This window comes from Chelonoidis abingdonii, chromosome 5 (genome assembly GCF_003597395.2).
Source record: "Chelonoidis abingdonii isolate Lonesome George chromosome 5, CheloAbing_2.0, whole genome shotgun sequence".
In the NCBI taxonomy this organism is placed as follows: domain Eukaryota; kingdom Metazoa; phylum Chordata; order Testudines; family Testudinidae; genus Chelonoidis; species Chelonoidis abingdonii.
In genome coordinates, this window is record NC_133773.1 from 145,888,526 (window position 1) to 145,906,128 (window position 17,603).

Below are 17,603 nucleotides of genomic sequence, written 5' to 3' on the forward strand. Positions count from 1 at the left end.
CCAGCATGGTGCTAGGGGGCTCTGTGCTGTGGGTGGGGCTCAGTAGGGGGCGCTCACCCCAGTCCCTAGCATGGTGCTAGGGGGCTCTGTGCTGTGGGTGGGGCTCAGTAGGGGGCGCTCACCCCAGTCCCTAGCATGGTGCTAGGGGGCACAGTGCTGTGGGTGGGGCTCAGTAGGGGGTGCTTTCCCCGGGCTGGCTGTTTGCCAGCGCCTCTGGAGGTGGCAGGGGCGGGACACTCACCCACGGCTTGTCGTGCTCTCCCCACACACTGCCTTGCAGGGGGCACCCTGGGCACAGCCCTGCCTCTGACCCGCTTGGCTAGGCCCCTGTTGGGTGTGGAGCACCTCTGTGCCCGCGTGCACTCACCTGCCCAAACAGGACTCCTCCAGTCTATGGGAGCCGGGCTCCTGGCCGTGCCCTGATGGGCCCCCTGGCACCGGGAGCCCCGTGTCTCTGGCTGGTGGTTGCCAGGTTCCCTGGGAATCCTGCAGTGGGGCCAGCTGGTTCTCCTCCTTCTCGGGGGTGTGTATTGCCCCCACCAGGGCTCCTCCTTGCCCCCCCCAATCCTGGTACTCCTCCCCTTCATCAGGCCTCCTGGGCATGCCAGTGCCTTAGCCGCAACCCCCTCTCCCCCAAGGGCGAGATGGGGAGCCGAGCCCAGCCAGTGCACTGGCAGTGCTCGCTGAATCCAGTGTACGCCAACGGCTCCTGGGGCTTTAACAGACCTGCACCCCTTCCCCAGCCGCATTCGCCCTAGCAGGGCAGCGCCAACTCCCAGCGGGCTGGTGCATGGGCAGGGAACAAGGGGCAGGCAGCCCCAGCTGGACCCAGACTCCCCCCTCCCTGGGGGAACAGCCCCTTCTTCAACTCCACCAGGCGCACACAGCCCCGGGGAGCACCCCCACTCCACGTCCAGCCCACACCCCCATCCCTGAGCCCCAGCCACGAGCCTGTGTGCCCGGGGCAAATACGATGTCTTGGATCCCTGGAGAGCTCCCCACACCAGAAGGAGCTGAGGAACAAGAAACTGGTGTAGGGTTTGGGGGTGAGGTTGTTGATGGGCCCCTTTGGGGGTACGCTGATGCTCTGGACACTGCGCTGCGGGTCTGGGAGGTGCATGGAGTGGGTGCGAGCTCATGCCAAGGGCCCCAGGTCTCAACTGAACACTGACAAATGTGTAGCTGGGATCCGCCTGGCCCCGTTAGTGCTGGTAAAACAGGATTCGGGTGAGGAGGATGTTTGTGGTGCTGAGACTTGGCGGCACTCTTGTGGGTTGCTGCCGGCATTAATCTCACGTGCTGCCCCTGCGTCCCGGCCTGTGCGGTACTGTTTGAGCAGCTGTACTGTCAGCCTGTTTGACGCTGTAACTCACCAGACAGGAGAGGCAGGAAGTGGGGGGAAGTGCTGCTCTCCGACAGCAGGCGTTACTCCTGGCCCACAGGGAAGGGCCAGCGACACTGGGGCGCAGGGTGGGTCACCCCGACCCGGCGAAGGTAGAAGCCATGCGGAGCTCGCCTGCCTCACAAACCAAGCAGCAGCTCCAGTTCTTGGTCAGCCTGGCCAGCTATCACCAGAGGTTTGCAAAGGGGTTTAGTGACATTGTGACCCCAGAACAGACCTTACAAAGAAGGAGAACTGGAGCAGAGGCCTGGGCCCAGGCCTGGGAGAAAGGTTTTGTCTCAAGAGCCAGTTTCAGCCAGCCCTGATCTCAGCAAATCCTCTGCTCCAGGCCCTGATGCTGCTAACACTGGGCTTTCGCAGTGCTAATGCGGGCTGTGAAAACCTGACCCCACTGCGCAGAGCTGGGCTGGCATGGAGCAGGGGTGCTGTGCCATCGCTGGAGCTGGAAAGCAGCTTCAGCCTCATCTGTGACATAGTGGATGTAAGGGTCGACCAGACCTCTCCCCGCTAGTATGGTGGCCCCGGGCCACAGGGCCCACTGAGGGCTGCCCTGCTGGAGCCTGGCGCGGCAGGAAGGGCACCCGGAAATAGCCTGTAACAAGGGGAAAGACGGCATAGGATAGGGGAACCTAAAAGCCCTGGCTGGGACGATTTAGTTGGGGATTGGTCCTGCTTTCAGCAGGGGGTTGGACTAGATACCTCCTGAGGTCCCGAACCCACCCTGATATTGTGTGATTCTATGAACCCTGGGGCGTGCTCAGGAGCGTCGGTGACACCTGGATGCTGGGGGTCGCATCAGGCTGCCCTGCCGGAGCTCAGGCGTGTGAGAACCAATCTCAGGACAGGCTGCCAGGAACCAGGGCACACGCCCCACATTGGCTGGGAGATCTGTGCTCAGATTTCACCAACCAGTTACCAAGTGCAAAGTCCTCAGGCCCTGTAACAGCCTGACCGTGGAGTCACAGCCGTCCCCTTGGGCGCTCCGGTCTGCCTGTGAGACAGTAACATTCGGGTTCCTGCCAGTCCCAAGGTCCAGTCACGCTGCCCCAGGCGGTTGCACACCACAGAGAACCCTGTAGCCCAGCTTGTAATATACTCTTTGTAGATGTGGGAATAGGAAAAGGTGGCAAGAAAGTTCTTTACAGGGCTAAAGCAGGGAAACTTAGGCCTGGTCTACACTACGCGTTTATACCGAACTTAGCAGCGTTAAACCGATTTAACCCTGCCCCCGTCCACACAACGAAGCCCTTGATATCGATATAAAGGGCACTTAAAACCGATTTCTGTACTCCTGCCCGATGAGGGGAGTAGGGCTCAAATCGGTATTGCCATGTCGGATTAGGGTTAGTGTGGCTGCAATTCGACGATATTGGCCTCCAGGAGCTACCCCACAGTGCACCATTGTGACCGCTCTGGACAGCAATCTGGACTCAGATGCACTGGCCAGGTAGACAGGAAAAGCCCCGCGAACTTTTGAATTGCATTTCCTGTTCGCCCAGCGTGAGAGCTCAACCACAAAGGAACCACCAGAGCTCATCAGCACAGTAGCAATGCGTTCCTGAGAGTCGAAAAAGAGCTCCAGCAGGACCGCAGAGGACTGGATCTGAGCGCTCTTATGGGAGAGGATTCCTGCTATATAGTATTCTTTCCAAAAGACGATGAAAAAACATTGAAAAATTCCAAGCCTGATGCAGAGAGCCACAACAGGGACTCAGTTTATCAGGCAGAGTTGTAAATGAAGGAGCTCAGACGTCTCCCAAAAACCAAAGAAGCAATGAGGTCCAGGCAGCCGAAAAAACATGCCGTTCTTTCGCTGCAGCTGCATGTAATTTAGGGGGGTCCACCCTCAGTTCCCCACCCCTGTCCTGATTCCGAGGGGGTTGGTATATCACAGCCATGGTCTGAGACTGCGACGGGGAAATGAGAGGAAGGAGACGAGCTTTCAGAAGCACACAGCACTTTCCATTCTCCTCAACACCAGGAGCTCTCTACCAGATGAATTACCTCCCAGCCCCTCCCAGCACTGCCCAGACAATGAAGCCATGGACGGACCTCTGGTGATGTTACTTGTAAATATAGACATGTAAAAGCAAGCATTTTTATAATGATTCATTTTCCTGAGACTGGGATGCTTTCGCGTCAGTAACAGTATTGGTATAAATTTTAACATGTCTGCGATGGAGCGGAAACCTTCAGGACATCTCCATAAGCCTCCCTGAGGTACTCCAAAGCTCTTTTGTCAGAAGTTTCGGGCAAGCAGCCTAGCTGTTCCTCCATGTAGGACACTTGCCACGCCATGCATTGTAGCAAGTAATCCTGTATCATTGCATGACAAGCCTAGCTCGTATGTCCCAGTGATTGCTGGCATTCAAGCAACATCTTCTTTATCTCACTGTTATCCTAGAGAGTATATCTTCATGGTAACCTGATTGAAATCAGAATTTTAAGTAGAACAGAAATGCCATCCTACGGCTATTGCCTGTGCATAAAAGAAATCCATTCCTGCAGGTAGCCAAGCGGGGGGAAGGTAGTGGAGCGATTGCACTGAGCTTTGCCGCGTTTGCTAGCAGGTTTAGGGGTCTTCCACTGATCTACCTACCTACGGCTGTTGTGATAGGGAGAAAGAGTGTTTTAGCAGTATACTTCCATCCATACCACCACGGTGTTGGTTCTCTGTGCTCTTACAGGAAGAAAGCAGCACTCAACGGCTTTGCTTGCAATTTGGGAAGGAGGCTGATAGGAATGAAGGCTGCAGAGACGAAAGACAACGCTACCTTGATGGCGCATGCAAGCCGAATTCTGCTCCAGACCTGCGTCTGTGATCTGTAACCGCAAAGCCGCAGGCATCCATATTAAGAGCAATATGCGACTGTAGTGAAACACATATGCTAAGTAACGGATAGTGTTGTTCACCGTGAAAGAGTATGACCATTTCCTAAAACTTATTCTTTTAAAAACTCCTCTCCCTTTTTCCCTCCCTTATGCAGCTGCAATTTTCAAGCCTCCCCTACTGTCCCGAAGGCTATCTCAGATAAGCGTGCGGAAAAAAAAAGAGGCTGACGAAGAAATGTTTCAGCAATCATTGAAGTGATCCGTTAATAAGAGCTCACCGAATGAGTGGAAGACTTGTAGCACAGTACAGGAAAATGCCAGTGACCTGAGGACAGGAGGAGAACGTGAGACAGAGAGAGACGGTCGAGATGAAGGAGAGATGCTTCGAGATGATGAGGTGTGCAGGAAGCATCACGTGGCGGATGCAACATCTGGGGCTGCGCGTGAATCAAACTTACATGCTCTGGCATATGTGGAGCTCAGGACTCAGTAGATCACAGAGTGCTCTGCAGCCGCTGATAGCCACTCTTCCCCCTCACCATGTTCCGTAGCCTCCTCATCCCACCAGCTGAGTAAGAATTCATGGGGGTAGGCTCGTGCACCCACAGGTTGTTTTGTCTGTTTTGTTTGCCACTCCATCTTAGTGGACAGCCCAAACCCAAAAGGCGGCGGCTCATTATTATTGAAATTTTATAGTGGCCTTTCCTTCCCCTACCTATCCTCCTCCCAAACCCCACCCGAGCTTTTACCCTGTCAGGTTCTCCCTACTTTTATAATTAAGTAATAAAGAATACATGATTAAATGAGATGACTTTATTTCCTTAGAAAGCAAACTGTTGACGAAGGGGGGCTTTACAGGAATGATCAATCAAGGGTGGGGGGTCTTCAAGGAAAACAACACAACAGTCCACTGTACCCTGGCAGTGATGAAATGGTTTTCAAAACTTCCTAATGTGCACGCTTCCTGTGTGCTCTTCCAGTTCCCTGGTGTCTGGCTGCCCGCATAAATATTTTCCCCCCCCCCCCCCCCCCCCCCCCCCCCCCCCCCCCCTCCCCTTTCCCCCCCCCCCCCCTCCCCTTTCCCCCCCCCCCCTCCCCCCCCCCCCCCCCCCCCCCGCCCCCCCCCCCCCCCCCCCCCCCCCCCCCCCCCCCCCCCCCCCTCCTCCCCCCCCCCCCCCCCTCCCCCTCTCCCCCCGTAAATAATCCTCCCCCCCCTCCCCTCCCCCCCCTCCCCCCCCCCCCCCACCCCCCCCCCCCCCCCCCCCCCCCTCGACCAGTGATTTTGCTCAGCCTCCCACCCCCGCCATAAAGTTCTCCTCTTACTCTCACAGAGATTAATGGAGCACACATGCAACAGCAATTAACGATGGCGACATGGTTGGCTGACGTCTGAGAGATCATAATCTCGCCAGCGCCGCCTTTCAATGGCCAAGCACTTCTACCACCATTTCTGCACTGCCGCCGTAGTTGAACTAGTCTCCTGACCACTGTCCAGGGCGGCCTGGGTTGTATGCTCTATGAGCATGGCACAAGGGGTAGCGGTCCCCAGGATAACTACAGGCAGTCAACACCCCAACGGTATTTTTGTCTTGGAATAATTCCTTGCTGCAGCTGTTTAAAAGAGTGTTCTGATAACGCGAGTCTCATGACCCTTCCTGACTATCCACATGTGATGCTGAGAACTCCCTTGTGATCCACCAGTGCTTGCAGGCACATTGAAAAGTACCCTCTGCGGTTATGTACGGGTGCCTGGGTGCTCCTTGTTGCCAAGATGGATATGGGTTCCATTATCGCCCCACCAAGTTAGGGAATCCCATTGCAGCAGAACCATCCACTATGCCTCACATTTGCAGAGTCACACCTCTTCGTACACAGCTTTAGTATTGCTTTGGCTACTTACATCACAGCAGCCCCCACAGTAGATTTTCCCACTCCAAATTGATTCCCGACTGACCGGTAGCTGTCTGGCGTTGCAAGCTTCCAGAGGGCTATTGCCACTCGCTTCTCAACTGTGAGGGCTGCTCTCATCTTGCTATTTTGGCGTTTCAGGGCAGGGGAAAGCAAGTCACAAAGTTCCATGAAAGTGCCCTTACGCATGCGAAAGTTTCGCAGCCACTGGGAATCGTCCCACACTGCAACACTATGCGGTCCCACCAGTCTGTGCTTGTTTCCCGGGCCCAAAATCGGCGTTCAATGGCTAGAACCTGCCCCATTACCAGCAGGATCTCCAAAGCGCAGGGGCCCGCGGTTTGAGAGAGTTCTGTGTCCATGTCCTCATCACTCTCGTCGCCGCTCTGCCGTAGCCACCGCCTCCTCACCTGGCTTTGCATGTCCTGGTTCAGCATTGACTGCACGAGAATGCGCAAGATGTTTAAAATGTCCATGATTGCTGTCTTGAGCTCAGCAGGGTCCATGCTTGCCGTGGAATGGCGTCTGCACAGTTCACCCAGGAAAAAGGTGCGAAACAGTTGGCTGCTGCTGCTTTCCCGGAGGGAGGGATGAGGCTGTACCCAGAAGCACCAGCGGCAATGTTTTTTGCCCCATCAGGCATTGGGATCTCAACCCAGCATTCCAATGGGCGATGGAGACTGCGGGAACTATAGGATAGTTATGGGATAGCTACCCACAATGCAACGCTCAGGAAATTGACACCAGCCTCGGTACGTGGACGCACACCGCCAAATTACTGTGCTTAGTGTGGCCGCGTGCACTCGACTTTATACAATCTGTTTTTAAAAACCGGTTTCTGTAAAATTGGAATAATCTCGTAGTGTAGACATACCCATAGATACACGTGTGAGGTACAGACTTAAGCTTCAAAGGTCAGAGATGCTTCTATACTTAGCAAGGCTCTATATGTCCTTAGGGCTAACCCAGGCTGAGCACCGGGGATCTCTTGCTTATGCCTAGAAAATCTTGCCCCCCAGAGTCCAAGCTGTGTAGAGATCCAGTTCCTTCTTCTTAGGGGTTTTTATCCCCGTCTCCACGTGCTCTGACCTGTGAACTCAGCCAGCGAGAGGAATCCGCTTGCAGGACTTGTGTAGGGCAGGACACAGCACCTGTTGGAGACCAGCACTTCCCCCACTAATGTGCCTCTCCTGTCGGGTGAGTTACGCAGCCACAGGCACTATTGAGAGGCGACAGGAGAACTCACCTTCTGCGGAGTGTTACCAGCCTGGGGAGGCCAGGTGGAGCCCCCGCCGACCGCCTCTGAGCCCCCTCTCTCCCTCCAGGAAGTCCTGCTGAAGAGGGCGGCAGACCTGGTGGAGGCCCTGTACGGGATGCCGCACAATAACCAGGTACCGCAGAACTGGCGCCCAGCTGGACTGGCTGGGATCAGGCGGGTGGGAGAATGTCCCGTCTGCCTGCCCGTCACCAGGGCATCAGACCCCCTTCCTGGGCATTGGCCCAGCCGGTGCTGCCTGACCTGGCCTGGGGACCAAAGCCTGTGACGGCACGACAGCCCCATCCTGGCACTCAGGCAGGAGACGGGACACGGGTCATGCCACCACCTGGCCAGAGCCTGGTGCCTGGGAAGGCTGGGAGCAGTGACAGTCTCCTGCCAGAGGGACACGTCCTGTCCGCCCCGTGACCCTCACTCTGTGACTGGCTCCTGCCCCAAAGCGCGAGCTGGGACCCAGAGGGGCATCTGGTGACAGCGCTTGCCTCCCAGAGCCCAGTCTGGCACCGCCAGACAGAGATTGGGTCAGATAACACCCTGTGCACAGCCCTACCCCCTCCGTGCCCTACTACCCCCACCCCCGCACTGCCCCATCCACAGTGATAGATCAAGCGGTGGCGGCAATGCAACTTCTGGGGGTCTGCTGCGTGATCAACTGACATGCTTCTGGCAAGGTTCTGGAAGCTTCAGGAACTGCAGTAGGGATCAACAGAGGTGCTGCTTGCACCGCTGTTATAGTCCAACTCTTCCCCCCTCACCTGTTCGTAGCCTCCTCATCTCACACCAGTGAGTAAGAATCATTGGGGGTAGGCTTCGTGCACACCCATTTGTCTGTTTGCCACTCCATCTTAGTGGACAGCCCAACCCAAAAGCGGGTCATTATATTGAAATTTTATAGCTGGCCTTTTCCTCCCTACCTTAATCCTCCTCCCATAACCCCCCGAGCTTACCTTGTCAGGTTCTCTCCTCTTTTTATAAATTAAGTAATAAAGAATACACATGATTAAATGAGATGACTTTATTTCCTTAAAAGCAAACTGTGACGAAGGGGGGTTGGGCTGTTACAGGGAATGAGTCAATCAAGGGTGGGGGGTCTATCAAGGAGACAACAAACAGCAACAGCCATCTGTACCCTGGCAGTGATGAAACTGGTTTTCAAAAACTTCCTGAATGTGCAACGCTTCCTGTGTGCTCTTCCAGTCCTCTGGTTCTGGCTGCCGCATAAATATCCCCCCCCCCCCCCCCCCCCCTTTCCCCCCCCCCCCCCCCCCCCCCCCCAGCCCCCCCCCCCCCCCCCCCCCCTCCCCCCCCCCTCCCGTACCCCCCTCCCCCCCCCCCCCCCCCCCCCCGCAGTGATTTTGCCTCAGCCTCCCACCCCGCCATACAAGTTCCTTCCCTCTTACTCTCACAGAGATTATGGAGCACACATAGCAAGCAGCAATAACGATGGGGACATTGGTTTTGGCTGGTCTGAGAGAGTCAGTAATCGTCGTCCAGCGCGCCTTTAATGGCCAACAGGCACATTCTAATACCAACCATTCTGCACGTTGCCGCCGTAGTTGAACTAGTCTCCTGACCATGTCCAGGGCGGCCTGGTTAGCTTCATGAGCGATGGCAACAAGGGGTAGGTAGGTCCCCCAGGATAACTACAGGCATCAACACCCCAACGGTATTTTCTAGTCTTGGAATAATTCCTTGCTGCAGGCGTTTAAACAGAGTATGTCTGATAAGACGCAGTCTCATGAACCTTCCCGGCCATCCATGTGGAGCTAGTGAAACGTCCCTTGTGACCACCAGTGCTTGCAGCACATGGAAAGTACCCTCTGCGGTTTATGTAGTGGTGCTCCTGTGCCCGGGTGCCAAGATAGGGATATGGGTTCCATCTATCGCCCCACCACAGTTTAGGGAATCCCATTGCAGCTAGAACCATCCACTATGAAACCTCACATTTGCAGAGTCACAACTCTTCGTACACAGCTTTAGTATTGCTTTGTCTACTGCATCACCAGCAAGCCCCCCACAGTAGATTTTCCCACTCGAAATTGATTCACCGACTGACGTAAGCTCGTCTGGCGTTAGCAAGCTCCAGAGGGCTATGCCACTCGCCTTCTCAACTGTGAGGCTGCTCTTCATTTTCTATTTTGGCGTTTCAGGGCAGGGGAAAGCAATGTCACAAAATTCATGAAATGCCCTAACGCATGCGAAGTTTCGCAGCCACTGGAATCGTCCCCACAACTGGCATAACACTATCGTGTCCCACCAGTCCTGTGCTTGTTTCCGGCCCTAAAATCGGCTTCAAGAGGCTAGAAACCTCCCCATTTACCACAGGATCCCAAACCAGGGGCCCCGCGTTTGAGAGATTCTGTGTCCATGTCCCTCATCACTCTCTGTCGCCTGCTCTGCCGTAGCCACCGCCTCCTCACCTGGCTTTGCATGTCCTGGTTCAGCATGACTGCACGAGAAGCGCAAGCTGTTAAAATGTCCATGATGCGTCTGAGCTCAGCAGTTCCGATGCTTGCGTGGATGGCGTCTAGCGCAACAGTTCACCCAGGAAAAAGGTGCGAAACCAGTTGCCCTGCTGCGCTTTCCCGAGGAGATGAGCGCTGTACCAGAAAGCTACCGCGCCTAATTGTGTGCACCCATCAGGCATTGATCTTCAACCAGCATTCCAAATGGGCGGGGATGACTGCCGGAAACTATGAGGAGTATTATGGATAGGCTACCCACATATGCAACGTCGCCCAGAAATTGTACACCAGCCTCGGTACGTGGACGCACACATCGCCAAAATTACGTGCTTAGTGTGGCCGCGTGCTACCTCGACGTAATACAATCGTTATATTAAACCGTGTCTTCGTAAATGGAATAACTCGTGAGTGTACACATACTCCCATAACACGTGGGGTAACAGACTTATAGCTTCAAAAGGGTCAGAGATCGTTACTCTTGAGCAAGGCGCTCATCCTTGAGGGCTAACCCAGCTTGAGCATCCGGATCGCTGTGCGTTAGTTGCCTAGAAATCTCCCCGAAGTCCAACGGTAGAATATCATCCTCTGTCTAGGGGGTATTTATCCGTACCCACGTGCGTCGTACGCGAAACTCAGCCAGCGAGAGGATCCGCTGCAGACTGGTGAAGGCAGGACACAGCAGCCTGGAGACCAGCACTTCCCCCACAAGGTGCCTCTCTGTCGGGTGAGTTACGCAGCCACAGCATCTATTGGAGAGCGACAGAGAACGTCCCTCTGCGGCGAGGTTCCCTAACCGGGGGAGCCAGGTAGAGCCCCGCGACCGCCCTGAGCCCCTCCTCCCGCCAGGTAAGTCCGCTGAAGAGGGGCGGCAGACCTGGTGATGGCCCTGACGGGATGGCGGCAAAAACCAGGTACCGCTAGAACTGGCGCCCAGCTGACGCGGTGGATCAGCGGGTCGGGAAGATGTCCCGTCTGCCGTGCCCGTCATGCGGGCATCAGACCCCCTGCCCTGGGAGTGGCCAGCCGTGCTGCCGCCGCTGACCTGCCTGGGACCCAAAGCCGGTGACGGGCACGAACGAGCCCCAAGCCGCACGTCAGGCAGAGACGACACCGGCATGCCACCCACCTGGCCAGAGCCTGGGTGCCTGGGAAAGCTGGAGCAAGGTGACAGCCCTTCCAGAGGACAACGTGCCTGTCCCCCCGTGACCCTCACTCTGTACTGCTCCGCCCAAAGCGCGAGCTGGGACCTCAGAGGTGGCATCGCGGGACAGCGCTGGGCCTGCCCCAGAGCCCAGCTGGCCCGCCAGACAGAATTGGTCAGAAACACCCTGGTCACAGCCCTACCCCCCGTCCCTAACACCCCACCCCCGCATGCCCCATCCAGCCCCCGTCGCTCCCCTGGCCCCCCCCACACCCCTCCATGCCCTCCATCACCCCCGCACTGCCCCATCCATCCCCGTCCGTCGCCGCCTCCCCCACACCCCTCCAGCCCTCGCCCACTCCCTGACGCACTCCATCCCGATCCCCTTAGATCCCTGTCCCCCCACACCCTTCCATGTCGTGGCCAGCCATGCACCTTCAACCACCCTCCATCCATCGCCACTACTCCCTCGCCCCCTTCCTGCCCCCCTTCACGTGCCCTATTCTGTCCTCCCTCCACTCCCTGCCCCGCCCTGCTCGCCCCACCAAACCTCACCTCCCCTTACGCCATCCCCTCCACTCCCGTGCCCCCTTCCCTGCCCCTTCACTGCCCTGTCTGTCCCCCTCCACTCCGCTGCCGCCCGCGTCTCCCCCACACTTCTTCATGCCTTCAGCATCCCTTACCTCCCATTCCATCCCCCTCCCACTCCCTGTCCGCCTCCCTCTCTCCACACCCCCTCTATGGCCTCCCATCCCCCATCAATTGCCCCACCATACCCCAACTGTGTGCCCCCACCCCCGCGCTCCACATCTGTTCCCCACCCCCACATTACCCTCCCCCTTGGGGAAGGCAGGGGGGTGGAGCTTCTGGCCCAGCCCCCACAGTCTTGTTCACATCAGGAATTCCATGGCCATTGATAAGTAATGGTGCCTCCGGGAAGCTGCCTCCGCCCGCGTGCAGGAGCTGGCACTTTCCTGGCCCCGCCGTTGCGTGCCTTCTGCTGCCTGCCCCCTGGCGGAGCATTGCTCCAGCCCAGCCCCGCCGGGTCTCAGCTCAATGCGCCCGGACTCCTGGCTATGGTTAAGCTCCTTTGGTCCTAGCCCGTCCCAGGCCTCATCAACACAAGTTGGGAGGCCCTCTGCCCTCATCCCCCCCGCCAGCAGCGAAGGTACTGAACGGGCTGGGGGGTGGGTCCCCTCGGCCTGCTGCCTTTGCCGGCGACGTCTGGTCCCTGGCCTGGGCGAGTGGCCGGGGTGATTGGGCCTCCCTGTCCTCCTGCAGGCGTCATCACTAAGCGACGGCAGAGATCGCCCGAGGCCTGTACAGCGCCCGCGCACCACCCAGCCCAGCTGGCGTCGCTGGCCGGACATGAGCCCATAGCCCTGGCATGCTGGGGCGCCAACTGCCTTTCGGAGCCCTAGCTGGCCTCAAACATCCAGCGACTCAGCCGGGCCAACCACAAAGGTGTGGTGCAGGGGAGGCAGCGCCAACGCCTGCGGCAAAAGCCCCAAGCGCGGGGGGCGGGGCACGCTCACGGCCAAGCCACAGGGGGCAGGCACCCACCTATGGCAGAAGCCCAAAAGCCGCCGGGGGGGGGGCAAAGCGCTCACGCACCTATGCAAAAGCCCCGTGCCATGGGGGGGCAGCCACCACCCTATGGCAAAGCCCCCAAGCAGGGGGGCAGCGCTCACGCCTATGTGCAGCCCACCGAGCCTAATGGGGGCAGCGCTGACCCTGATGGCAAACCTCCAGCCGCGGGGGGCAGCGCTACCCTATGGCAAAGCCCCGAGCCATGGGGGGCAGCGCTGACCCCTAAAGCAAAGCCCCAAAGCCGCGAGGGGCAGCGCTGACCCTATGGCAAAGCCCCCAAGCCGCGGGGGCAGCGCTGACCCTAATGCAACAGCCCCAAGCCGCGGGGGGGGGGGCAGCGTTCACCCTATGGGCAAAGCCCCAAGCCACGGGGGGCAGCGCTGACCCTAATGGCAAAGCCCCTGAGCCATGGCGGGGGGCAGCGCTCACCCTATGGCAAAAGCCCAACCCCGGGGGGGAGGGGCCCCCCCCCGCTTTTTTTCCCACCCCCCCCCCTATCGCAAAGCCGCCAAGCCAATGGCCCTAGGGCTGTTGAGTACAGCAGGGGCGGCCGCTCAGGCTGTACTCACCGGGCGGTGCTCCTGGAGGCCTTCGGCGGCACTAGAAGGACCCACGCAAGAAAGACCAATGGGAAGAACCCAGAGTTGAAGTGAAGGCCCCGCCACCAAATGCTGCGAAGACCCGGAGCGCCGCCTGGTGAGTACAAGTGCCGCAGTGGAAGGCGCCTTTTTTTACATCCACCCCCCCTGTTCAGAGTAAAAATTACAAAGGTGCCAAAAAATTACAAAGGTGCCACTTATGCACAGTGGGAGAGCAGCTGCTCCCCCTGCTCCCCCCCAGCTACGCTACTGCCTTGGGGATGTGAGCGTCCAGGGGAGAGAGGAGCCTTTGCAGTCTGGGGCACCGTGCTGGCAGAGGCCCCAGCTGGCAGAGGAGCCTCGCTGGCTCTTGGCTGGGAAAGCTCCCAATGCGCTCACAGCAGCAACATCAGTGCCAGAGGAGATTGCGCCTGAGTGGCTGTTACACAGCCGCCGCACCCTCCCCAGAGGTGGCTGCACTGCTGTGCTGAGGTACTTGGCCCTCGGCCTGAAGCTCTGTGCAAAGGGCTGTTTGTGTCACACCGGGGGGGTCCGGCAGACCGGGCAGCGAGGGGGCAGGTTCTGTGCCAGGTCTGTGGGTGGCCGAGAGTTGCACAGTGATTTGGGCAGATGGGGAGGTTGTGCTGCTGCTTGGAGCCTGTCAGACTGAGCCGGCGCCCTCAGCGAGGCCACCCCCCAGGAACGCAGGGCACGGTCCAGCCCCCAGGGCATCACGCTGCCTGTTCGGACCAACCCAGCCCTTGGTGCCACCAGCTGGGTCCTGGGGAGCGGGTGGCTCCCCCCAGCCTGGGCAGGGCCCTAGAGACTCTGCAGAGCCCCTGCCTGGCCCTGGTCCTGCCAGCCGCCCTCAGGGCCGGGGCTCTGGTACAGGGGGTGGTCTGAGGTGAACCCAAGTCAGGGAGGGGAGAGGACTTGGGGTTAGGGGGTCTGGTGCCGTGTCCTACCCAGGGAGCACACTCCCATAATGCACCTGGCCGGGGGGGTTCCTTCCTCCCCTGTGACCAGGTAGCGGGGTCGGTGGGAGCATGCCCCCTCCAGCCATCCCGCCAACGCTGCCCCTTGTCGCCCGCAGGCTATGCCCGCAACACGAGCAGCGTCTCGCCGCGAGGGTATGTGCCCAGCTCCACCCCGCAGCAGAGCGGCTACACCACCATCACGTCCAGCATGAATGGCTACGGGGGGGCAGCCATGACCGGCCTCGGGGTGCCTGGCTCCCCTAGCTTCCTCAACGGCTCCACCGCCAACTCCCCCTACACCAGTGAGTTGCAGAAGGGCACAGGCAGCCATTGCCAACCTGTGCAGGGGGGACCTCCTGCCATGCGGCCATGGGGGCTGCATGGGGGGCTCCCTGGGCAACGGTGACTCCACCAGTGCCCCTTACCCCTCGGCTTCGCCGCCAGAGAGTGCAGATGGGCGCTGGACCCACAGGTTGTCCTGTAACCCCATTGGAATGGCTCCCTTCTGCGGCAGGGGGAGGGTCCCATGTCACCAGGGCCCCTTGCCCAGTACAGCCCTGCCCCACAGCATCGTGGAGCCCCCAACCCTGCCCGGCGCCCAGTCCCTCCTGTGTGCCAGGGGCCCCTGCTGTGCACATGCTCTCAGGGTCTTCCTCGCATGACGCACCATACATCCTGTCCTGGGTGGGGAAGGGTGTGCCTCCATGACCCCCAGCGCTGGGTGGTGGCAGGTTGTGCCCCCGCCATGACCCCCCAGCGCTGGGTGATGGCAGGGTGTGCCCCCCAATGACCCCCAGCACTGGGTGACGGCAGGGTGTGCCCCCCAATGACCCCCCAGTGCTGGCTGGTGGCAAGGTGTGCCCCCCCATGACCCTCCAGTGCTGGGTGGGGCAGGGTGTGCCCCCATGACCCCCAGCGCTGGGTGACGGCAGGGCGTGCCCTCCAATGACCTCCCAGCACTGGGTGGGGCAGGGTGTGCCCCCATGACCCCCAGTGCTGGGTGACGGCAGGGTGTGCCCCCCAATGACCCCCAGCACCGGGTGGTGGCAGGGTGTGCCCCTGCCATGACCCCTCAGTGCTGGGTGGTGGCAGGGTGTGCCCCCCCATGACCCCCCAGCGCTGGCTGGTGGCAGGGTGTGCCCCCCGCCATGACCCCCCAGTGCTGGGTGGTGGCAGGGTGTGCCCCCATGACCGCCCAGCGCTGGGTGGGGCTGGGTGTGTCCCCCCCCTTGGAGCTTCTGGTGCTGGGTAGGGCAGGGGGCGCCCCCCAGAGTCCCCTGCCCAGCTCCCCTCAGACCACGTCCTGAACCCGACTGCTCCCTAGGCCTCTGCCACCCTGTCTGACTGTCTCCTCTGCCCACTGCAGTCATGCCCTCCAGCCCCCCGCTGGGCGCCTCCTCCATCACTCTCCCATCTGGCGCCAGCTCCTCCACCCCCGCCGGCGTCTTCTCCTTCTCCCCGGTCAACATGATCTCCGCTGTCAAGCAGAAGAGCGCCTTCGCCCCCGTGGTGCGGCCGCCCACCTCCCCTACCCCCACCTGCACCAGCACCAACGGGAACAGTCTGCAGGGTGAGTCAGCTGCACCCAGGGGCTGGGAGGCCGTGTGAGTCGCCGTGCGCCCCCTCTGGATCCGTGGGCAGCGGGGGCCCAGCAGGGCCTTGGCCTGGATTCCCACTGGGGCTGATGGACTGGCACAGCTAGGAATTCACCCGGGGGCTGCCCTGCCCACCAAGGTGCCAAACTCCTCTCCCTCCCACTCTGCTCCCAAGCCTGGAGCCAAGCAGGGAGCCAGGTCAGGCCCAGGTCCATCTCTCCCTCTCGCTTTTTGCCTGCACCTTTTTTAGAAGCATCTAAGTCCTTCCCCACGCTCCCGTCTTGCGGCAGCCAGTCCCACAGGTTAACAGTGCACCGCTCCTGCCTGCTGTAGCACGCGTTCCCTTTGGAGCACATGACGTTCCCGCTGCTCCTGCCTTGGGGCACCTCTTCGCAAGCGCCGGCGCCTTCTTGGGACCAAGATGGGAGGCCTGACTCTAACCAGAGACCGGGCAGAGAGGACCCCGCTATGGCTGGGCGGGGATCCCAAAGAGTGTCCAGGTGGAGTGGATCCCAGCTTGGCCGGGTGGGGATCCCCTGCAGATATCGGGCAGAGCGGACCCCGCCGTGGCTGGGTGGGGATCCCCTGCAGATATCGGGCGGAGTGGACCCTGCCGTGGCCGGGTGGGGATCCCCTGCAGAGATGGGGCGGAGCGGACCCCGCTGTGGCTGGGTGGGGATCCCCTGCAGAGATGGGGCAGAGCGGACCCCGCTGTGGCTGGGTGGGGATCCCCTGCAGAGATGGGGCAGAGCGGACCCCGCTGTGAGGGTGGGGATCCCCTACCAGAGATGGGGCACAGACAAACTGCCAGTGCGGCAAGCCCCTGCAGGAGATGGGCGCGGAGCGGACCCCAGCTGTGGCCGGGCGGGGATCCCTGCAGAAATGGGGCGCAGACACCGCCGAGAACGGTGCCGGGGAATCTCCACAGAATGGAGTGCAGACACCGGCCGTGGCGGGCGGGGACCCGTGCCAGAGATGGGGGCGGAGCGACCCCGCTGTGGCCTGGGTGGGGAGTGCCCCTTGGCAGAATGGGACGGGAGCAGACCCCGTCTTGGCTGGGCGGGGATCCCCTGCAAGAGATGGGGCGCAGACCGCAGGCTGTGAGGGGTTGGAGCTCGAACAGGGCAGGTAATCCTGGGCCAAGGCATCGCGATTGGCCAGTAAGCTGAGGGGTAAAGTGCCTCTGGCTCCTATCTCTCTCTCTCTGATTCCTCATCGCCTCCATCTCCTATGCGACACTTTCCCTCTCTTTTTCCTCCCCACGTGCGTGCCTCCGGCGGCCCAGACCAGTCTTCGAGAACTCCGACAAGTTCAACGCCCCCGCTCGGCTCGCGTCCAAGGAACTGGCAACTAATCCTAAACACAACATCTCTCTCCCCGCTCTCTGCCCCGTGGAGAGGCCTGCGGGCCCCCTCCTTGTGGGGACAGGAAGCTTTCGCGTTGCAAGTCGGGCCGGGTGCGGACTCAGGCTCCACCCAGGGCCTCTCCCATCACCTGAGGAAGGGGGCGGTCGGTGACTAGGGCGACGCGCAGGGCTGGTGCAACCCTTTAGGCAAACTAGGCGGCAGCCCTAGAGCGCCGATGGTGGGATGCCAAAACTCCCATGCAAGGCGAGGAAATGAGTGGCGTGAAGCTGGGTGCGGGAGGGTGCCCCACATAATGGGGAGGCGCACAGGGAACACTCCCTGCCGCCAGCCACCTCCACCGCCCCCCGCTGAAGTCACACAGCCCAAGCTCTGAAACGCCCCATCAGGCCACAAGCCGCCAGAGAGAGAAATCAGGCCCCCGATCGCCCCGGGCGCCAAAGCAGGGGATGAGCAAGGTGAGCTGGGCCCCAAT

The 17,603-nt window shown here is 60.0% G+C and overlaps 1 protein-coding gene across 1 annotated transcript in view; it reads left to right on the forward strand.

Moving 5' to 3' along the window:
• The window catches only part of EBF4 (EBF family member 4), a 117,268-nt gene that overhangs the window by 95,580 nt on the left and 4,085 nt on the right, over positions 1-17,603 (forward strand). The window contains exons 11-13 of the mRNA XM_075066215.1: positions 7,468-7,533; positions 14,162-14,471; positions 15,536-15,739. Of these exons, the coding sequence (XP_074922316.1) occupies positions 7,468-7,533; positions 14,162-14,471; positions 15,536-15,739 (580 nt within the window). The remainder of the gene's footprint in view (positions 1-7,467; positions 7,534-14,161; positions 14,472-15,535; positions 15,740-17,603) is intronic.